This window comes from Myotis brandtii, unplaced genomic scaffold (genome assembly GCF_000412655.1).
Source record: "Myotis brandtii unplaced genomic scaffold, ASM41265v1 scaffold525, whole genome shotgun sequence".
Taxonomy (NCBI): Eukaryota; Metazoa; Chordata; class Mammalia; order Chiroptera; family Vespertilionidae; genus Myotis; species Myotis brandtii.
Genome location: NW_005369915.1, coordinates 2,669,163 through 2,692,709, shown reverse-complemented (window position 1 = coordinate 2,692,709; position 23,547 = coordinate 2,669,163). Strand labels below are relative to the sequence as shown.

The following is a 23,547-nucleotide window of genomic DNA, read 5'->3' as shown; positions in this document are numbered from 1 at the left end:
GTCGAGGCTGCCGGGAAGGAGGGCGCGGCCTCTCTCAGCACCATCGACCAGGACGTGCTGTTCGGGCCCAACGACTCGCCCCGCTGTTCCTCCCTGGACTTGGGGCTCCCGAGGAGCTCGCCCACCCTCCCGGACTTCGGCCGCTCCCTGGGGACAGGTGGAAGGCCGGGCATCCCGCCCGGGACCCAGGCCGGGACCGGCCGCTGCTCGGACCTGGGCGCCTTCCTGGCCTCTCTCTCCTGCTCCCGCGCGTGCTGCCCCTTTCCCAGGGGCTGTGCGCGGCTTCGCCTAGCAGTGGTTCTCAACCTTCTGGCCCTTTAAATACAGTTCCTCATGTTGTGACCCAACCATGAAATTATTTTCGTTGCTACTTCATCACTGTAATGTTGCTGCTGTTATGAATCGTCATGTAAATATCTGCTATGCAGGATGGTCTCAGGCGACCCCTGTGAAAGGGTCGTTGGACCGCCAAAGGGGTCGCGACCCACAGGTTGAGAACCGCTGGACGGGCTGTGGTTGTCCCAAACTCTGATCCCCGAGCCCTCCCTGGAGAGTGAGCCTAAACGTTTAGAATCAGACACTGAAGGAAGCTCGACAAACACCGTAAAGTGACCTAAGTTGTTGGCTCAAAGTTTGGACTTGAGTTTTGGGTTAAGAACCCTGAACCATCAGGAAAGTTCCCCGAGTTGGGAACTTGCAAGATGGTGCGGTAAAGGATGCCCCGTTGCCCCTGGGACGCGTTTCGAAAGCTTTTGCTGTTGAATGTTACTGTTATTGTGACGTCGGCCAGAGGGGGCAGAGGCTGTTGAATTTCTGTACCTACTCTCTCCTGCCGTGTTTTTTTTCTTGCGTCATTTTCTATTTACCTGAAGAAGAAGAAAGCATTTTCATTATTAAGCGGACTGACAGCCGCAGGTGAAAAAGCAGGTAACTGAAATGAGGTTGAAAGTTAGTAAAATGTAGGGACCCTACTGCAGGCACGGATATTCATTCATAAAGCAAGTTTTGGGGCATGTCGAGAGTAGACTGGTAAGAGTCCTAGCTAAAGATGAGACAAGCTGGCTTGTAAAATTGTGTTAACACCTGTGTGCTAGTGGTTAGGATGGTTTACGTGAGATGGTGTGTGCACTGCGCCTGGAGTATCGCTCCATACAGGAGAGCTTAAAAAAGTAAAAATAGTTTTCATTAATACTGCTGTTTTTCCGGAATCGTTACATTAATGGTCCTTCTACATTATGAAGAATTTTAGATAGAATAGGTCAGTGGTCGGCAAACTCATTAGTCAACAGAGCCAAATATCAACAGTACAACGATTGAAATTTCTTTTGAGAGCCAAATTTTTTAAACTATATAGGTAAGTACATTGTTATGAACGTAATTAGGGTACTCCTAAGGCTTAGGAAGAGCCACACTCAAGGGGCCAAAGAGCCGCATGTGGCTCATGAGCCGCAGTTTGCCGACCACGGGAATAGGTTATTTAAATTGCAGTTGAACTTAAGAGTCAACATATTCTAGATCAGTGGTTCTCAACCTTCCTAATGCTGCGACCCTTTAATACAGTTCCTCATGTTGTGGTGACCCCCAATTTAATTGTTACAAGTTGAACATAATTAAAGCATAGTGATTAATCACAAAACAATATGTAATTATATATGTGTTTTCCGATGGTCTTAGGCAACCCCTGTGAAAGGGTCGTTCGACCCCCAAAGGGGTCGCGACCCACAGGTTGAGAACCGCTGTTAAATAAATCAGAGGCCTAAGGGAAGCAGACTTTCCAATTCAAGGGTTATACTAACCATAAAGCTTTTAGCAAACTGGTTCGGAGGTGCAGGTCGGCTATCATCATAACGTTAGCTAATGGATGCATTGACAGTACAGCATTTAACAGAACAAACATGAAGTTGGAACCACATCACAAATGGACCCACATTCACCTAGCTACACTGGTAGTTTGGGTATATATTACGTAGAATCCAGTCTGTGAAGTAACTTAAGACCCGTGTGGTTAGCTTGCCTTTTTCTACCCCAAAGTTACCTGTGTAGCTATATTTTAAGAGCCTAAAACCTTAAAAGTGCATTTATTCTGTGAAAGAGGTTTTCTAAATAATATTAAGGCTAGGAAAAGTAAAAAGGGGGATAATGTACTAGTATTCTAAGTACGTTTATCCCCCTTTTTATTTTTTAAATGGTAATAGCTTCTATCACAGTTTATGGTTTAAGATCTTTTTGTGTATACTTCATTAAATCTCACTATAGCACTGCAAGTTAGTTATTCACCCCCGTCCCTGTCATGAGGATTGAAGATGAATAAAACTGTACTGACTAGTAGTTATAGAACCTCAGAGGTCAGCCACAGTTAAGTATCCAGGAAGTGGTAAAGCCAGGCCTGAGCCTGGTTCTTCAGGTCCTGCATATTTTTTCCATTTTGCTGTGCATCCCCAAGTGTTATAAAATAGTTGTTACTTTTGGTTGTTTATTATGGAGGTCTTATTTTAATGCATTTAAAAGTAGTTTGGAATTGTAAAAGTTATTTAACAAATTTTAAACCAGTCTTCTAAAAAATTTATGATGGAGTAATTTAACTAGATTTTTAAGTTTAGTTATTTTTCAGTGAGTACGTTAACTTCCTTTGTCCTTTCCATCCATTTTCCACAAAGCCACCTCTTTAGTTTCAATAAATTCTTGCCTGTAGATTAATAGTAGCATAATTTATGACTATCCTGTTTATGTAATTTGTGTACTTTAGTGAAGGATGTCATATATCTCATCTATAACAAGGCATTTGACAAAGTCTAGAACCAGCATAAACCAGTGTCGTTGGATCAGTGTCAAAGTAGAAGGATTAGTGTCATTCCTTGTTCTAATTGTCATTTTAATCAGTGAATTGGAGAGTAATAAAGGTGGTAATAACTAATACCTTCATAACAGTAAATGCAGGGTATCCTATATAATAGGGTAATATGCAAATTGACCCTAATGGCAGAACAAACACTCTACCAGTCACTATGAGGCGCACTGACCACCTCTTGGTCCCCTTCCTCAGCTGGCAGGCTCTGATCGCCCAATGGCGAACAGGGAACTGGGGGTGGGTGGCGGGGAACATGGGTGGCACCAGACTGAGGCCCCCACCCCATCAGTCGCCCCACACACAGAGGGCAACCCGCAGCGGGGGCAGGGCCACTGGGTGGGAGGAAATGGCCAACCTCTCGGTTCCTCCCCTGGCTGGCAGGCTCCAATCACCTGATGGCAAACGGGAACTGGGGGTGGGTGGCAGCGAAGGGCGGGGCCGGCTGTGGACAGCCGGGGAAGATGGCCCTGATCGCAGGCCAGGCCTAGGGACCGTACCCGCGCACGAATTTCATGCGCCAGGCCTCTAGTAGTTCTATATACATCATATATTACTCATAACCGACCCTATGAAGTGAGTACTATTTTTTATTCTCATTTTAAGGAAGCAGAGACAGATGAAGTGACTTCTCCAAGGTCCCAGTTAACACAAACGAGGAGCACATACCAGTTTTGTTAGAGAGCCTAACAATTAAGAGAACAGTGGTAGAATTCACAAAGAGCTACTAAAGTAAAAGCAAATGTGTGTTTATAAGCCATTAATTGATTCATGGTGGCTTATAAATGTAGGAACAAAATAAAATCATTTAAAAGTAAGGAGACATTTTTATGTATTATAGAAGTGAACACTTGAAACCTATATGATCTTATTAACCAATGTTGCCCCAATAAATTTAATAAAAAATAAATAAAAGTAAGGAGAAAAGATGAGAATGGGAAATAAGGATAATAAATTACATAAAATGAAGGCTGGATAAGTACACAAAATGCACATCAGGTATTTGATGCAGGCAGCCCTCAAATTTGATTTTCAGAATACCGAGCAGCCAACTTGAGAGAAATATAATCACTGAGCCCATACAAGTTAAAACAGATTGTTTGAACAAAAACAAAAGTGACAAATGATAACCTATCATGTATTCTCTTGGAGAAGAGACTATATGTTGAATAATACCTTTGTAATAAAAGTGATTGATTTTATACTATTCCTTATAACTTCCCTCAAGCCTATTTCAATAGAAGTAATTCTACGGGGTGGTGCTATCAGTATTTCTGGATCTAGATTCAAGACGCTGATAATTTGGCTTAATTTAGAAGAAGTTATTAGAAAAGTAGAAGTTCTATGTGTCTGATCAATTCTCCTCCATAACTGAGCTTTTTTTGAAAGGTAGTAAGCAATTGTGTGTTGGAGATTATTCCAGTAATAAGAATAAATCTATTCTTTATTTTCCATTTATTGCAGAGATTCAGCATTCATGAAATGTTTGAGTGCCTACTGGGTACTAGTAGAAATGGAGGCCTTGGGAAATCAAACGGATATCTGGTCATCAGCCTTGTCCCCTGTAGCTTTGTAGCCTAATGGAGGAATTGGTCAATTAAAACAAATAGTTTTAATAGATGAAATCAGTGCTTGGATGGGGCAAGCTGAGGGTTCCATTAAGCTATGCCCTAGATTTTAGGGTCGTGGGAAGACTTAGCTGAGGAAGTTGCATCTCATATGAGAACTAAAGGATGAATAGCACTGAGGCAGGGTTCAGGTCACCAAACTTGTGAACGTAATAATGATTACTCTAGCACCTAAATAATACATTTATTCAATTCAGTATTAAGTATCATCTCTTCAGGGATACATAGTGAACAATAAAGACAAAGTTCCTTGCTTCCTTCTTAGGGATTTTCATGGGGTAGATAAGAATTATTTGTAATTAGCATATCAATTGTATAGCCATGACTGAAATACTTAGATGACTTTTTTAAAATATGGAATGCTTCACGAATTTTTGAGTCATCCTTGCGCAGGGGCTATGCTAATCTGCACTGTTCCAATTTTAGTGTATGTGCAGCCGAAGCGAACACAGATGACTTATTCTTTTAAGTAAGATAAATATACCCCCTAGAGTAGACCTTTTTGTAGTATTTTTCTTAGCACAAACATTTAAAAATTAGTAAATAACAGTATTATTTCTGTCTGAATTAAGGCAAATTTTAAATTAAGAAAAGTTTATGTTTTGAATTTTTATAATCTTGGATGCATATAATAGCAATTAATTCATTCTGTAAGTGTGTATTTAGTGGCTATTATGTTCCAGGAACTTTAAAAGTGCTGGACTTTGGCGGTGAAAAATTCTTGTCTTCTTGGAGCTCACAAATAAGTAAATTATACATTAAGTGATAAGAAATTAAAGTGGAGGTTAAGGGAGATTGGGTAGCATCTTGGGGACCATTATAAGGACTCGTACTTTTTCTTCAAGTGAGACAAGAAACCGTTGTGCTGTTTTGTACAAAGGAGTGATATGATCTGATTTATTTTAAAAGGATTGCTATAGCTTCTCTGTTGAATATGAAAAGGGCATGGGTGAAAGGAAGACTAGTTAGGAGACTTGTAATAACATAGGTGAGAGTTGATAATGACTTGATTCACGTGGTGGAAATGGAGATGGTGAGAGGTGGTTGGATTCTGGATATTTATTAAAGGCCAATCTTCTGATACAGTAACATTGGGAATTTATTGCTGATGGATTGGATGTGGGGGGTGAGAGAAATGATCCAGTAGAGAGGGAAATTTTGATGCAGGGATGAATTACTGAAGAAATGTTCTGGAGTAGTCCCTAAGATAGGGTCTAGTACACAAAGTGGAAGAGTTGATCTTAGAGCTTGGACAGTTCACTGTAGTGGTAGATGACTGGATAGGACGTGGGTGGGTATACGTGGTGCTGAGGGCTAATGATAATTTTTCTGATTGCTTCTCTTTTCTTAGTGAAATAGGAAGCTAGATCAACTGCTGAGAGAGGAGGTGTTGGGAATTTGAGGAGAGGAGAGTATGTTCAGAACAGTGGGAGAGTCTATGGACCAGGGGAGTTGCCTTAGTTCAGGCTGCTATAACAAAATAGCATAAACTGGGTGGCTTAACCAACAGACATTTACTCCTCTCAGTTCTGGAGTCTGGGAAGTCCAAGATAAGGGAGCCAGCAGAGTCATATTCTGATGAGGGCTCTCTCCCTCGCTTGCAGATGGTCACCTTCTCATTGTATCCTCACATGGCAGAGGGGAAGGGAGAGAGAGAGCTCTGTGCACTAATCTCTTTATGGAGGCCCTATCCTCATGACCTCATCTAAACCGAATTACCTCTGAAAGGCCAATCTTCTGATACAGTAACATTGGGAATTAGGGTTTCCTAAACAGCATGGTACCCACCTGAAGTTTGCGGTGATGGATTTCAAGTGAGACCAGACATTGTGTTTGTGTGTGTTTCTCTTGTCAAGTTCAGCTCTCTGAACCTAGGCTTGGTGAGCTGACAGTTGGGTTTAACCAGGATTGGGGGTTTTCCAGGTGACCTGATGAGAGCAAAGAGAAAGAGAGTGATTATATGATGATTGACCCTAATTTAAGCTGACCAAGGAGGGAAATAAGGGCATAAAGGAGTTGAAAATCAGTGGCAACATGCTAGGTCACTGCTTTGTAGGTCTCAGTGAGGTGGGATGAATTTGGGGGCTCAGGGTACCAGAGAGAGTGAATTAGGAAGATATAAGGTGCTTGAAATTTTAAGTATGGAGAGATTATAGGTATTGGTAATAACAAATCTAAGGTGTGACCTTGCAGTTGGAGACTTAGGTAGAATGGAAAACAAAATCACTGAAGAGAGGAGTTCAGAGTATTGTGCATAGTACTGTGATTAATCCAATAGGGATCTTGTGTTCCATGTGTCATTACCTGAAGCTTAAAGAGAAGTGGGGGTAGAGAGGGGAAAAGGGATGATCAAAGCAGCCTATATAATAATTATATTTTTATACTTTCATGTCCTGGTGCTATTAGCCTGATCCAATATTACAGGTTCATATCATGAGCATTTTCTTAGCTGGTCTTTCTTCTTCTTCATGTGCTATATTAACATTGATTTTTCTCAATGCAGTAAATGTTGGTTCTTCAGAGTTGAATTCATTCTTGGATGATCCAGGGTTTGCTGATACTGTATCGAAAGCAGAGCAAGCAATAGAATTTGGCGTTCTTCCAGAAAGAATCTCTCAAGGTTCAAGTGGAAGTTACTTTGTGAAGGATCCTAAGAGGGTGAGAATTTCACAAACTTAATACATATAACATAAATTTTGGAAAACACTAATTTAAATGTGGAGTGATTGTGAGTTTCTGAAGATATTTTCTTAATAAATCTGATTGCACCTTCTTTTTAGAAGTAAAGATCAGGTTTTGTGGGTGTGTGATTTTTTTTCTCTATTGTTTTAACATTTGGTTTCAATCATTTATTGAAATGATTGAAATCTACTCACTTTCAGCTATAGATTTATTGAGTATCATAAGTCCTTACCTTACAGTAGTCTATAACCCTATTAGCCAAGCAAAGTAGAAGTTTAAACTTTCAAAATCTGTTTAATGGCATTTCCAAGTTGCTTGATTTTTTTCAAAGATTTATTTTACGCTAGGAATATTTTTTCCTCACATTACAACCAGAGAAGGATCCTGGGAAGTTTGAAGTTTGAAGGCATTAGAAAGTGAAATGAATCAAAGTATAATTCTAGGGCAGAAAAGAGAAGCTGATATGGGACTTCGTTCCACTTAGTCTAGAATTTTTCCAGTACCGATGTTATCATTTATAAAAACTTTCTGAATGATGCATAGCCAGCAGTTCCTTTTTTTAGAAGGAATAGAGATTATAATTTCATCCAGATGTTTTTTTGCAAAGATCGAAGTTATATTTAAAATAAAGTCTTTTTTGAGCTTTAAGTATATAGGTAATGTCAATCTCAATCTTTATTCCAAGTTTGATTCCTCAATTTGTTCTTGTTGACTTTCTTACTAGTGGTTTAGACTTTTTGCATTATAAAGCAATTACATACTTAAAATTATAGTAAGATTTTTACTTCTTATCTAAGGATAATTCAGCCCCTAAATTTAATATGATTATATTTTATCAGACCAGTAGTAAAGAGAGACTATTAGATTTCCATGAGCAATTTTTTTTTAAATGAGAAAATTTACTTAAAATTGGTTCATAAAAAAATAATTGGAAAAAAGATTAGGGTCAGAGAATCTGACAATATAGATGTTTACTATAGCCCAGGGGTGGGCAAACTTTTTGACTCGAGGGCCACAATGGGTTCTTAAACTGGACCGGAGGGCCGGAACAAAAGCATGGATGGAGTGTTTGTGTGAACTAATATAAATTCAAAGTAAACATCATTACATAAAAGGGTATGGTCTTTTTTTTTTTAGTTTTATTCATTTCAAACGGGCCGGATCCGGCCCGCGGGCCGTAGTTTGCCCACGGCTGCTATAGCCTGTCATTACCTTCATATTTTATCTTTGTCACCTGTGTAGAGAACACATTTTGTCATTAGATTTATTAATTTAACATGATTGAATGCCTGCCATGTGTCAAGTACTGTTCTGAGTTCTTGGGATACAGTTCTAAGACAGTTCCTGCCCTTTTAGCATATACATTAAGTGGGAAAAGTAGGTAGTAAACAAAATAACATAATTTGGATATTTAACAGATACTGAATAATAACTGATCTAGATCAGAAGTTTTCACACATTTTAAAATCAGTGGAATCTTTTAATAATTTGGAAGGCCAGTAATATAAAACAGGAGGCATGGAAGTCTATCTGGTTAATTGTCATGAGGTCTTGGAGCCCTGGCCTCACCTCCCCTCTCACCTTTCCCAGGGTTTCTCAAGAGCACAGTTTGAAAACCACTAGCCCCAGGGATTATTGATTTTAGACTGTTGAATGAGAATGAATGTAAAAATGTGATTGAAACTAAATCCCTTAATATCTAAGGGTTTTATGTCCAAGTCTGTGTTGGGAAGATTTATCAGAATGAACTTTATGGATTATTATCTCTATATTAGAAGTCTAATAAAATTTTCTACTTTTTTCCCCTATAGAAAACTATTGGTGTGTTTAAACCCAAATCGGAAGAGCCTTATAGTCAACTGAATCCAAAATGGACCAAATATATTCATAAGGTCTGCTGCCCTTGCTGCTTTGGCAGAGGCTGCTTGGTTCCTAACCAGGGATACCTTTCTGAAGCTGCTGCCTCCCTAGTGGATGAAAAGCTTCATCTGGGCATTGTACCAAAAACAAGGGTAAAGGAGAATTTGTTTTTAAGCATGGACTTTGGTTCTCTGAACATATTTCTAATGACAGAGCCTAAAATTGAACTCCCTTTTTTGGTAATTCAGAGTCATGAGGGACTAACAAATCGATTCTAGTGTAGAGCCACCAAGTGCTCAAGGGAATGAATGTCTCTTGCACACATGAGCTGAGGTGATGCTAACAAAAGAGGAAAAAGAACTAGTTTTTAAAAAGCAGGTAAAGATCAGGGATCTAGAAATTCTGTTAAAGGTAGAGATAACTAATGTGCTCAAAAGACTGTTTTTCCTTAGAAACTTCCTCAAAATATTCATTCCTAATTGTACATTTCAAGACTGTTACTTCTTTCTCCCACTGGCTAATTTTAGGCTGCTTCTCTCAGAGAGAAAGATGTGCCATTTAATTGACTGCAAAATCCCTTAGCTTTCTATTTTAGATTCTCTGAGGCATTTCGTATAGGATTAAAATTGGCTAATTTATAGTATTCAAGTGAGTTTCATAATGTATATGAATATAAATACTATTATGCAAATTCTAATAACTATTTTTCTAAACCATATGTTTCTAGGTGGTTTGGCTTGGCAGTGAGACATTTAACTACAGTACAATTGACCGTGCAAAAGCTAGAGGCAAAAAGTATGCTTTAGAGAAAGTGCCAAAAGTAGGTAGAAAATTTCACCGAATAGGACTCCCTCCGAAGGTAAGTTACTGTGATAAGCTTTATTTGGGGGCCAATTCAGCACCTATTACCTGAGCTCCATGTGCTAGGTATTGTGCTCTGGGCTGCGGATAGAATAGTAAAGAAAACAATTTTTTCATCTTCAAAGAGCTTTATAGTAAAGAAGCAGTCTCAATGCAAAATAGTAAGTGCCGGGAACTCAGAATAGAGGAGGGATATGTAACCCATTTTGGAGGATTAGCGAATGTTTGCAAGAGGAGGTTGCATCTATAGCTTTATAAAATAATGGCTAGAGCACAGATTCAGAGTCAAACTTAGATTTCACTCCCAGCCTCTCTATCAGTTAGCTCTGAGACCTGAGGCTAGTTCCTTAAACTCCTAGCCCCAGTTTCTATACAATGGGGGAATGATCGAACCTACTTCTTAGGGTTGTGAGGATAAAATGAAGAGATTTCTGTCAAGTACTTGGTATAGTCCTAGCCCATACAAAAGTAAATGGTAGTAACTATGTTTACTCACTACATATTAGCTTTTGGTTTTTCTTACCACTTTTAAATAAAACTAAGGGATGATTAGCAGCTAGCTAAGCAAGGGTGGGAAGGGTTAATGAGAAAGGTATATTAGAAAAAGATCTAGGGGTTTTTTGTTTGTTTGTTTGACCTGCAGTTTTGTTGTTACAGCTGTGCATTTATCTAGATCAGTGGTTCTCAACCTTCCTAATGCCGAGACCCTTTAATACAGTTCTTCATGTTGTGGTGACCCCCAATTTCATTGTTACAAATTGAATATAATTAAAGCATAGTGATTAATCACAAAAACAATATGTAATTATATATGTGTTTTCCGATGGTCTTAGGCGACCCCTGTGAAAGGGTTGTTCGACCCCCAAAGGGTTCGCGACCCACAGGTTGAGAACCGCTGATCTAGATAAAAGAATTCGAATAGAAATTCATGGTCAGTCTAACTTATTTTTAAAATTGTACTCCAAGTAAGCAAGGAGTTGGAAAATTTTTACAAAGCCTGTTACTCCTTGGATATGCTGAAATAAATGTGACTAAAAAAGAATATTATTTACATATTTATGACTACTAGGACTTAATTATCAGTGCTTTAGAGAAAACCTTTAGGAAATCATTAAAATTTCATGCCAACAAGAAGACAATAAATTGTTAAGAAAGGGTAAAAAATAGATTTTCTTTGTGGTGATTTGTTTGTATTTATGAGGCCAACTAGGTCACCCCTTATCTGTGTGTTGTGTGCTATTTATTTATTTATTTATTTATTAAATATGTTTTTATTGATTTCTGAGAGAGGAAGGGAAAGGGAGAGAGAGAGATAGAAACATCAATGTGAGAGAAACATCAATTGGCTGCCTTCCACATGCCCCCACTGGGATCGAGCCTGCAACCTGGACATGTGCCCTGACTGGGGATTGAACTAGTGACCTCCTGGTGCATGGGGTCGATGCTCAACCACTAAGCCACACACAGGCTGGGCTGTTGTGTGCTATTTAAATTTGTATTTCCTTTAATGTTAACAACAATAATTTTAGTGGTAGAAATGCTTTTTATCCTAAAATAGCTGCTATGCTCCTTGAACATTTTTTATGTGCTATGTATTCTTTTTTTTTGTTGTTGTTAAAATATATTTTATTGATTTTTTACAGAGAGGAAGGGAGAGGGATAGAGAGTTAGAAACATCGATGAGAGAGAAACATCGATCAGCTGCCTCCTGCACACCCCCTACTGGGGATGTGCCCGCAACCAAGGTACATGCCCTTGACCGGAATCGAACCCGGGACCCTTCAGTCCCCAGGCCGATGCTCTATCCACTGAGCCAAACCAGTCAGGGCTGTGCTATGTATTCTTTATGTGATTATTTAGCATTAGTGTGTAAAAATAGTGTTCTTGATAAATATGGCTTATCTAAATTAGTGTTAACTCTTCTATTTTTCTTGTTGTGTTTATATATTTTATGATACTGCTGAGAAATTTTAAAAATAATCCCTTCGTTCTTGTACTTTCTTTTCTAACTATAGTTCTTAAAATTATAGATTGGTTCCTTTCAGTTATTTGTTGAAGGTTACAAGGAGGCCGAATTTTGGCTTAGGAAATTTGAAGCTGACCCTTTGCCTGAGAATACTAGAAAACAATTTCAGTCGCAATTTGAAAGATTAGTGATTTTGGATTACATCATCAGAAATACAGGTATTAAAGTTCTCTCCTTTGTTCAGTCAAATCTTGTTAGCTTTCCAACTGTATTCAACTCCTGTCATCCAAATCAAAGACATAAGGTTTTGATGCAGAAGTCTTGAGGCCACTTTTTCTTTACCTGCCTTCGAAAAGAGAGATGCAGTCGGTCCTGACCCGTTTGGCAGAATTGGAGATCCTGATTCAAAGCAGGCTCCTGTCCTGGTGATCGTGATCAGTTTCTATCCATAGTGTGGTGTTTCTTGGCAGCTGGACAAAGCCAGTTATCAGAAATGCTGTCTGCATAATATGAATAATTAAAACTTGATTGTATAAATTATTTTAGATGCTTATTTTGATTGTAGATAACTTAGTATAGCCTATAAATACATTAAACTCTTAATTTTTTATGCACTGGAAGGGAGCAGTGATGTAGGTAATGTAACACAGTGGTTTCCAAATGTGGTCCTTGGCCTATAAGGTCAGTGTTATGTGGGGACTTGTTACACGTGCATCTTCTAGTAGCCCACCCCAGACCTACTGGCACAGAAACTGCATGCCGGGGCCAGAAGTTTGTATTTTAACAAGTCTTCCAGGTAATTCTGCTGCACTCTGAAGTTTGAGAACCACGGGTTCAAATAGTCACTCATTTATATTGATTTCTCAAAAAATAATATGTACTTTTCTAGATTTAAAATCTTTTTTTTTTTTTTTTTAATATATTTTATTGATTTTTCACAGAGAGGAAGGGAGAGAGATAGAGAGCTAGAAACATCGATGAGAGAGAAACATCGATCAGCTGCCTCCTGCACACCCCCCACTGGGGATGTGCCCGCAACCCAGGTACATGCCCTTGACCGGAATCGAACCCGGGACCTTTCAGTCCGCAGGCCGACGCTCTATCCACTGAGCCAAACCGGTTTCGGCTAAAATCTTAATTAATATGGTTTTAGGTTAAAGTTAAAATTAGTGTAGAGTCTAGAATACTCGTGTATAGACATTAGGTGAGAGTATTACCATACTCCTGGTAATGGGGTTAGATGCTTTTTCTTTCTAAGGCAGAGAAAAATTATCCCTGATTTTAATAACCTTGATTTAATAGCTTTGACCATCATTGTATCTACCTCATAGAGTCGTTATGAGAATTAAATGAATTAATATATGTTGCCCAACCTGTGTGGCTCAGTGGTTGAGCGTATGAACCAAGAGGTCATAGTTCAATTCCTTGTCAGGGCACATGCCTGCATTTCAGGCTTAATCCCCAGTAGGGGGTGTGCAGGAGGCAGCCAGTCGATTCTCTATCATCATTGATGTTTCTATCTCTCTCTCCCGCTCCCTTCCTCTCTGAAGTCAATAAAATATATATGCATGTTAAGCACTAGCAAAATATCTGGCACAGAGTAAATGCACATAAATGTTAGCTAACATTTTTTAATTTGTAACATTTTTGTTGTGTTAATTAGAGTTTTAATATATAAATATATGTCACAGATAACCAATGACAGTTGAAAATCAAGAAGTGACTGACTATTTTTCCCCTTGATATTAAGCTATGATACCCATTTAAAAAAAAGTAACAGATTTTTGTTTTGTTTTGTTTTATTTTTGCTGTTTTGAAAGACAGGGGAAATGATAATTGGTTAATCAAATATGAAAAGAAGAAAAATGGAAAGGAAATTAAGGTAAGGAGACTTAAAAAGAATACATACATATATATGTGAACACACACACACACAATCAATTTCTGTAAAAGATTCCTTGAAGTTACTCTTCATAATTTTCTCATTTCCTTCACTCAGATCCTTGGTTTTTATCTCCTTTTTTTGTGTTTTATTTTTCTTCATCTTTTTTCTTTTTTTCCCTTGTTTATACTAGTATTTTTTAAATTCTATTCTTTTTAAATATCTTCATGCAACTTTATTTTTTTATGCTGCATTAGAATAGAATGATACCATATTGGTACCATACTTATTATAGAGCTTGAGAATTTTTTGTAGGACCAGTTTTATTTTGCTTTTATGTAATAAAGGCTTCTGGTATTTTTTCTGGGTCATGTTTATATATTACTAATTCACTTCTTTCTCTGAATCTTATGAATCATTATTAGGACATATAGTACTATGGAATATGTGTGCTTTACCTGTGCATCATATACATTGAACTTAAAAAAATGTACTACTTATATAAGAATCTGGGTTTAGTGTACACATAATGGACTGCATAGACCCATAATACCATCAGAAGGATAGAATTTAGATAAATTTTTGTCGACTTTGACAAAAGTTTTAAATATTTACATAATTTTAAATACTTGGATAAGAGATATTTTTAGAATAGTTTTACTGGTTTAAAGCAGTCTATACATTTGAGAAAGTTCCAACTAGTTAAAAAAATAATTCCTCCAATACTTATAATCTGTGTTCTCATCACTTAAAGCCATGGCATCACTCTAGAAAGTTTCTATTTTTTTTTAGTGTTTATCAAAGAAATTTAAAACTTCATAGTCATAGTACTTAGCAATAAAAAGAACAAACTCAATATAGGCAGTAATGTGGATGAATCTCAAAATCCTGCTGAGTAAAAGAAGCAGTGAAAGAAGCTGCACACAGCCCTAGCCAGTTTGGTTCAGTGGATAGAGTGTCAGCCTGCAGACTGAAAGGTCCCGGGTTCGACTCCGGTCAAAGGTACATGCTTGGGTTGCGGGCTCGATCCCCAATAGGGGACGTGCAGGTGGCAGCCGATCAATGATTCTTTCTGTTTCTATTTCTCTCTCCCTCTCCATTCCTTCCTCTCTGAAATCAATAAAAATAACAAAAAAATAAAAAACTGAGTGAAGAATTTTAAAAAAATTAAAAAAAAAAAAAGAAAGAAGCTGCACACAAAAGAACATACTGTCTGATTCCAGTTTATAAAACTCCAAAGAGAGCAAACTAAATTCCTATGGCAGAAAGCAGACTGTGATTGCCTGGGGTGGGTAGAGGGAAGGAGGGACTGCAAAGGGACACAAGGAACTTTTGGGTGAAGGTTTCACATCTATTAGTGCTTAACAAATTGTACACTTAATATGTGAAGTTTATATTATGTGTGAATTATGCCTCAATAGAGTTGTAAGCAGAAAAAATGATAGAAATAAAAATAAATGCCAGTTATAGCAGAAATGGGTTTAAAATACAGACTTAAATATACATATTTATATTGGTATATCTTGAGCAATTAGATTTTACTGAAGACTTCATTATTTTGCTTTTAAGTATTTTGTGCATTTTCAGTGAGATATTTGATATAAACTAAAGGAAATAAACCTGACATATATCACACAAACCTTTACTCTAATACTTTTAAATTTTAAAAAATATTTATTTAATTTATTGGGGTGACATTGCTTAATAAAATTATATAGGTTTCAGGTGTACAATTCTATAATAAATCATCTGTATATTGTATTGTGTGTTTACCACCCCACTTCAAGAATCCTTCATCACCATTTATTCTCCCTTTACCCTCTTCACCTACTGCTAACTCCCTTCCCCTCTAGTAATCATCATACTGTTGTCTGTGTCTATGAGGTTATTTTGTTTGTTTGTTTGGTTGGTTGGTTGGTTTTTTGTTGTTTTTTTTTTTGCTTAATCCCTTCACCTTTTATACCCAGCCTCCCAACCCCTCTCCCCTCTTGATAGCTGTCAGTTTGTCCTCTAGCTATAAGTTCGTGTGTTTTTTTTTAATTTATTTATTTTTTTGCTTAAAGTATTACAAAGAGTATTACATATGTCTCCTTTTTTTTTCTCCCCTTGACCTTCCCCTGGCCTCCCCTACTCCCCAGTGTCTTGTGTCCATTGGTTATGCTTATATGCATGCATACAAGTCCTTCGGTTGATCTCTTACACCACCCCTTCACTCCCCCCTACCGCCAACCCTCCCCGGACTTCCCGCTGTAGTTTGACAGTCTGTTCGATTTTGCTTTGCCTCTGTATCTATTTTTGTTCATCAGTTTATAATGGTCTTAATTATCCATAAATGAGCGAGATCATGTGGTATTTTTCTTTCATTGACTGGCTTATTTCACTTAGCATAATGCTCTCCAGTTCCATCCATGCTTTTGCAAATGGTAAGAATTCCTTCTTTTTTACAGCAGCATAGTATTCCATTGTGTAGATGTACCACAGTTTTCTAATCCATTCATCTGTTGATGGGCACTTAGGCTGTTTCCAGATCTTAGCTATGGTAAATTGTGCTGCTATGAACATAGGGGGGCATATATCCTTTCTGATTGGTGTTTCTGTTTTCTTGGGATATATTCCTAGTAAGTTCATTTCTTTTTGTTTGTTAGTTTATTTTGTTCATATTCTACATATAAGTAAAATCATATGATATCTGGCTTATTTCACTTAGCATAATACTCTCCAGGTCCATCCCTGCTCTTGCAAAAGGTAAGATGTCCTTCCTTTTCACAGCCAGGTAGTATTCCATTGTGTTAATGTACCACGGCATTTTTCTCACTCATCTACTTTTAATTTTAAAATTATCAAATTTACCTTTTATTATTTTACCTAGGCCACTTGATAATGGCAACTGTCTATCTTTAAATAATAGGAAGTACTCTTTAACACATAAACCTTCTTGCTCCTGAAGTCTTTGTTTCTGCTATAGAGGAATATAGAAGTTAGGAATGGCCTAGGTTCTGTAATCAAGAGTTTCTTGAGGTTCCTTCTACTGGACCTTATTATACTTAGCTATAGTCTTTGGGCAGTACTGTTTAGAAATGTTTTGTATTTTAAATGAATTATTTCTATGGGCCCCTACAAAAGACTAGGTTTTAATAAGGTAACTTATTGAGTTGTTTAAAATGTCCATATTTTGTAACTTTCATACATTTAAGCCAGCCGTGGGCAAACTACGGCCCGCGGGCCGGATCCGGCCCGTTTGAAATGAATAAAACTAAAAAAAAAAAAAGACTGTACCCTTTTATGTAATGATGTTTACTTTGAATTTATATTAGTTCACACAAACACTCCATCCATGCTTTTGTTCCGGCCCTCCGGTCCAGTTTAAGAACCCATTGTGGCCCTCGAGTCAAAAAGTTTGCCCACCCCTGATTTAAGCAATGCATTGAGCAATAATTACCCAGAAAAATACATCTTTTTAAAATATATATATTTTTATTGATTTCAGAGAGGAAGGTAGAGGGAGCGAGAGATAGAAACATCAACGATGAGAGAGAATCATTTATTAGCTGCCTCCTGCTCGCGCCCCCTACTAGGGATGGAGCCTGCAACCTGGGCTTGTGCCCTTGACCAGAATCAAACCCAGGACCTTTGATTTCACAGGCCGATGCTCTATCCACTGAGCCAAACCAGCTAGGGCCAGAGTAATACTTTATGACTTAATAATTCCAAGCCCTCCTCCCTAAAGAGGGGGGAAAAAACAGACCATTACTACCTAAATTTGTAATATAAAATTTTTCACTAGTGATTTGAAATTCTTACTGATTTTTAAGACAGCCTCTGCCTTTTAATGGTGAATTTGAACTTACTGGGGACTTATTTTTTATATAGACTCTTCAGATAAAGTGTATTTAAACCTCAGTAATTACTATAAATACTTTATCTGTTGAAAATGTTTATATACATTTTTTTATCAACAGACCATTTTTCTTCATTTTAGGAAGCAGAATGGGTTGATGAGAAAGAATCGCTTATTAAAGTAGCTGCAATTGATAATGGTCTAGCATTTCCTTTTAAACATCCTGATGAGTGGAGAGCATGTGAGTATTTAGAACCTTCTGTAGGTTCTCTAATTACCCTTTTTCCAGAAAAGGAAGGGAACAAAATTTATGATCATTAAACTGGCAGAATAAAAACCAGGTGACATATCATTCATTAGGACTTAATTTTAGGCACTAGATGCAGAGATGTGTGCTACATGGGACTTACCATGTATTTTCACTTATCTTTAGTTAACTGTGTCTGGTTTTGATTTTTTGGCTTGTGTTAGCATTGTAAAGTAACTTTGATAGCTTTCCAAATTTAAATATATATATGATAAATATATATATTATCTATATGTATAAAAGCCTAAGCGACTGTCTGACCATCCGACCGGTAGCTATGACACGCACTGACCACCAGGTGACTTGGCAGCTGCGGTTCTCGGGTGATGTACCCAGAACCAGAGAGGAGGGAGCTCGATTCTGGGGTGCGTCACCAGAGAACTGCCCTCTCGCAATCCAGGACCCCTCGGGGGATGTCGGAGAGCCGGTTTCGGCCCGATCCCTGCAGGCCAAGCCGAGGGACCCTACCAGTGCACGAATCCATGCACCGGGCCTCTAGTATATAAATAACATGGTAATTATCTGTTTAACACTTTGGTAGAGCTTTATTTTAATGTTTTGGGGAACATTCACTGATAAAACAATTTAAGTCTTAGCTCCCTCCCCCTTTTTTTAGTGACTGGTGCTTTAACTGTCTTACCAGTCTCTACTGGTTTGGTTTCTATGTCTCAAAAGTCTGGTTTCTGTGTCTTCTTAAGCCAGTTTTAGACATGTTTATTTTGCTTAAAATTGTCCATATATTGAGTTGAGATTTATGGGTATAAAGTTTTTTATATAATTTTTTTATAAATAAGAAAATTTCTCTGTTTTACTAAGTATTTAGTGGTGAATTGTTGTCTGGAATTTGCCTTAAAATACTTGAGGATAGATGAAACCAATTTTATAGAAATTTGGGAATAATTGAATTGGGTTATTCAGAATATGGGAGCTCATAGTACTAGTTTTTTTCTATCTTTGTATATGTTTAAAATATGTGTAATAAATTTTAAAAGTAATCTCTGTATCTATGACTATGCCTCTCTTAAATTTCTACTGTTCATTAGTAGCCTTTTTTTCTTCATTAGAGTTACCAAAGATTTGTCTATTATAAAATATTGATCAAATTTTCAGTTTATTTGCTTTTGCTTTTTTGTTGATAATTTGTTTTCCATTATTATTTTCTTCTGTATTTATCCTATATTGCTTTCCTATATGTTTTTCTTTAGGTATCATTTTGACTAAGCCATAGATTGGGCATGCTGCTCTATTATTCTGCTTTATAGATTCATACTTTCAGATTTTCTTTAAATTTTTTTACACTTTTTTTTTTTTTTTTTTTAGAGAGGAAGGTGGAGAGAGAGAGACAGAAACATCAATGATGAGAGAGAAACATTGATTGGCTGCCTTCTTCACTCCCCACACTGGGGATTGAGCCCACAACCCAGGCATGTGCCCTTGGCTGAAATCAAACCCAGGACCCTTCATTCCGCAGGCCGATGGTTTATCCACTGAGCCAAACCGGCTAGGGCCAGATTTTCTTTTTGACAGGAGTAATTTAGAAGTATTTTGTTCGATTGTAAACTTTCTAGATCAGTTGATTTTTTTAAAAAACTGTCCATTGTTATTTTCAAGTTTTCTTACTTTTTGATCTGTGAATGTGTCTGTGTGAAATCTACTTTTTGACACTTGTTAATAATTTCTATGTAATCTAATATATGGCCAATTTGAAGGACTGTATTTGAAAAGAATGTGTTTGGGCACAATTAAAGCTTTTTAGTTGTTAGTCAAATCATATTCTTGACTTATTTTTTGACTATTTGATATGTTAATTTTGGAGAGAAAGTTAAAGTTCATTGTGATTGTGATTTTGTCAATTTCTTACATTTCTATACAGTTTTTGCTTTGTATTTCACATTCCTAATGGCCCAGCACTTTATTTTGCCTGTGGTTTGTTCTTTTATCAGTGTGAAATATATCCTGCTTTATTCCTCTTACGGTTTTTTTGTCTGTTGCAACACTGGTATACTTTATTTCTTTTTATTAGCATTTACCTGGTATTATTCTATACTTCTATTTTTAACGTTCATTATTTTGTTTTAAGTATATGACTCATAAACATCACTTAGCCAGATATTTTTTAACCTAGCCTGAGATTCTTGTAATAGGTACACTTAATTCTGTAGCTTATCTCAATAAACTATTGATATTTTGAACTTTTACTGCCATCTTATTTTTTTTACCTTAAATTCCAATTATTTCTTTTTTTCCTATTTTTATTGAACTGACCTGATATGTCTTCGTTTCATTTATTTTTCTCTAATGATTTGGAATTTGTATACATATTGCACTTTAAAAGTGTTAAGTTAAAGTTACCTACAATACATGTGGGAAATTTTATCAAACACACAGTTGGGGATTGAGGGTCTTTGAACTTGAAAGAAGAAATAGTATTGAGGATATAGTTTTTAAACTGTCACCTTGGTAGTGGGAGCCATGGTGTTGTTTGCTATTACCCAGGGAAATCATGGTGAACAAACCATCACTAGGATAATTCAAAGTACGTAAGTATTCAGTGTTTCATGGTTGTTCTGTAAATGAACAAGAAAAAAGGAGTAAGGATAGAATCTGAGGGAGTGGTGACATTGGAGAAGAAAAGCCATCCTAGGAGAGAAGTGACTTAAAAGACAGAAGGTAAACTTTGAGAGTGGTATCTCCAAAGGCACATTAGGAAATCAGGAGATGATCGAAAACAGTGCTATGTGATACAGAGACATTAAGTAGATGAGGACTGCAAATGGACCTTTGAAGAGGCTCCCATGCGATCACTGGTGGGAGAGAGTGATAGTAAAATTGTGGGGTAGGGATTGGAAGTAGAGTCAGGAGTTAGAATAAAGGCTTTTCTTTTGATGTAATTGATGAGGGAACAATAAAAATTGGATATAACTTCAGGGAGATACGCAGGAAACTGAATATACTCTCTTACTGCTTTACTAATCTTTTAGTCCTGGCTGTGGAGATAATGGTCCTCTTGGAAGAGAACTACAGTTAGCTGGGAATGGCGGGTCTTTTATCCCTTAAAGCTAATCACCTATTTACCTACAAATGATTTAAAATTTTAGAAGATCGTGTGTTGTGGTGGTCGTGGTGTGTGTGTGTGTGTGTGTGTGTGTGTGTGTGTGGCCAATTCCTGATGATTTGTGGCTGGAAGGGCAGGGAGACCTCAGCCAACAAGTTTTTGATCTAGAGCTCTAAACAGATTATAGCTCTTAATTTCCAAACTTAGGAACCAGAGATTCAAATATATGTATTTATATAGGGCTGTTTGAAATAGACTCATATCAAAACTTACTCTTTAAAACCCAGAAACCTAACTACTTCAGGTAAAACCTTGTGTTTTGTTGTCTGAATTGAAAATCCAAACTTGGAATCTGAGTAATCTAGATAGCAACGGATAATTGTTCTCTGACAACTTCTCTCTCCTGTCTGTTTTTTGTGTTTGTTTTTTGAGAACCTGGGAATTGTAGGAAAAGAACCAGGATATACAAAATAAAAAAACAAAACAAAAGAACTAAGATAAATGTGGGTCAAAATACACCCTTTCCCCCTCTAATTAGAAACCTTTTTTTCTGTTAGATCCATTTCACTGGGCTTGGCTTCCTCAAGCAAAAGTTCCTTTTTCTGAAGAAACAAGAAACTTGGTTCTACCAAATATTTCTGACATGAATTTTGTGCAAGATTTATGTGAAGATCTCTATGAACTTTTTAAGGTAAATAAATTTTTAGTTTTAATTATTACAGAAAATGAAATCTTAAAATAGAAGAGGTTTTCTCGATAGAGTTAATTTGCAGTTTACTGTTTTTGGTATCACTTCTTGCAGTAGAACTTGACATAACAGAAAGAAATTAGCAGTTTTACTCTTACTCTGCAGGAGCATAAATTTGTGAAGTTACACTTAACTGTGAGTATTCTTTGAAGTGAAACTTAAAACTTGAGAAGTTATTTTCTTCAAAAGTTGGATATTTAAGTAATGACTCTAAAAATTATAACAAATGTTTGGTGACCTGTAATAATTTACTTCTTTCAAAAAAACCTAAACTCATTGGCAGTGGTTCTCAACCTTCCTAATGCCACGACCCTTTAATACAGTTCCTCATGTTGTGGTGACCCCCAATTTCATTGTTACAAATTGAACATAACTAAAGCATAGTGATTAATCACAAAAACAATATATAATTATATATGTGTGTTCCAAAGGGGTCACGACCCACAGGTTGAGAACTGCTGGGCTAGAGTGTCATTTTAAATCCTTCCTGGAACAAGTTAGAGTATAAATAAACTATTCTTATCATTCTAGGGGTATACAAAAATACCTCAGGTAAAAACTTTCTAATGACCTTAGGGGCCAAGTTGAAAGAGTTCATTTGTTTTCAAATATTTGATTCAAAGATCTTGAATTTTGTAATTATAATGATTTTTTTTTCTTTTCTGTGATAGACTGACAAAAGATTTAACAAAGCCACTTTTGAAAGTCAGATGTCTGTGATGAGGGGCCAGGTAGGTCACTTTTTCACACGCTTGCTAAGAAAAAAATTCCTCTTTGAAATACTAATCAACTTTTTTCTCCATTGTGACCCAGATACTGTTTTATGCTGAACCAAAATAGCTCAGATGATTAGAAATGAAGTTGATTTCAATAGTATCTTTCCTCTATTGTCTTGTAAATTAGATATCACTGACTTTATTGTATTTTGTTTAGTTACCCAGAACCCTACTGTGAATTCTTTGTCTTTATTTTGGTAACTATCAGTATTTTCCTGATTGTTACCTTTTCCCTCCCAATTCCACCTTCTTAGAGCACTGGTGCCTTTTGATTATTTGTCTCATAGTAGAACGTGTTTGGCCTTTGCAAGAGCAGTCAGTAAATAACCATGTCACCAAGGTTGAGCACTGATTGGGGCACAAAAGTACTAATTGTAACTCAGTCCTCTCACCCCTTCTCACCTCCTCTAAGAAGAAATACAAGATATTAGGTCGGCTGCTGTGGACCTGCAGGCTGGGCTGACTGACAGATTACAACGGGTCTTCTACTCTGTTAGTAGTATTTAGATTCCAAAAGGAAGACTTGAAATGAAAATAAATTACACTGTAAACACTGTCTTTTGGTGACTTGTTAAATTAACTTTTTCTTCCTAAAATATACATTTAAGGTGGCTGTTTGCTGCATCCCTGGGGCAAAAAGACGAGTCTAGATTTTGCACTGACTGTTATATAACTTTAACAAATAAATATAATTAGCCCTAGCTGGTTTATCCCAGTGGTTAGAGCATTGGCCTGTGTATTGAAGGGTTCCAGGTTTGATTCTGGTCAAGGACACATGCCAGGTTGCAGGCTCGATCCCCAGTAGGGGCGTGCAGGAGACAGCTGATGATGATTCTCTCTCATCATTAATGTTTCTATCTCTCCCTCTCCCTTCCTCTCTGAAATCAATAAAAATATATTTTAAAAAGTAAAAATAAAGGAATAAATATAATTAAATTAGATAATCATTTACTCACCAGTTGGTTGAGCTGGTTTGATTTCTGGTCAGGGCTCATGCCAGGTTTCGGGCCCAAGGCAGCGTGCTTACTAGAGGCAACTGATTTATGTATCACTCTCACATCGATGTCTCCCTCTCCCCCTCTCTCCCCCTCTCCCCTTC

General features: G+C 37.2%; 1 protein-coding gene across 1 annotated transcript in view; it reads left to right on the top strand.

Annotated features, from left to right (window-relative positions):
* The window catches only part of PI4K2B (phosphatidylinositol 4-kinase type 2 beta), a 28,132-nt gene that overhangs the window by 627 nt on the left and 3,958 nt on the right, over window positions 1–23,547 (top strand). Inside the window, exons 2-11 of the mRNA XM_014548889.1 lie at window positions 7–157; window positions 6,977–7,131; window positions 8,967–9,167; window positions 9,743–9,874; window positions 11,907–12,060; window positions 13,663–13,724; window positions 17,704–17,803; window positions 21,482–21,615; window positions 21,778–21,807; window positions 22,344–22,403. Coding sequence (XP_014404375.1) covers window positions 7–157; window positions 6,977–7,131; window positions 8,967–9,167; window positions 9,743–9,874; window positions 11,907–12,060; window positions 13,663–13,724; window positions 17,704–17,803; window positions 21,482–21,615; window positions 21,778–21,807; window positions 22,344–22,403 — 1,179 coding nt within the window. The remainder of the gene's footprint in view (window positions 1–6; window positions 158–6,976; window positions 7,132–8,966; window positions 9,168–9,742; window positions 9,875–11,906; window positions 12,061–13,662; window positions 13,725–17,703; window positions 17,804–21,481; window positions 21,616–21,777; window positions 21,808–22,343; window positions 22,404–23,547) is intronic.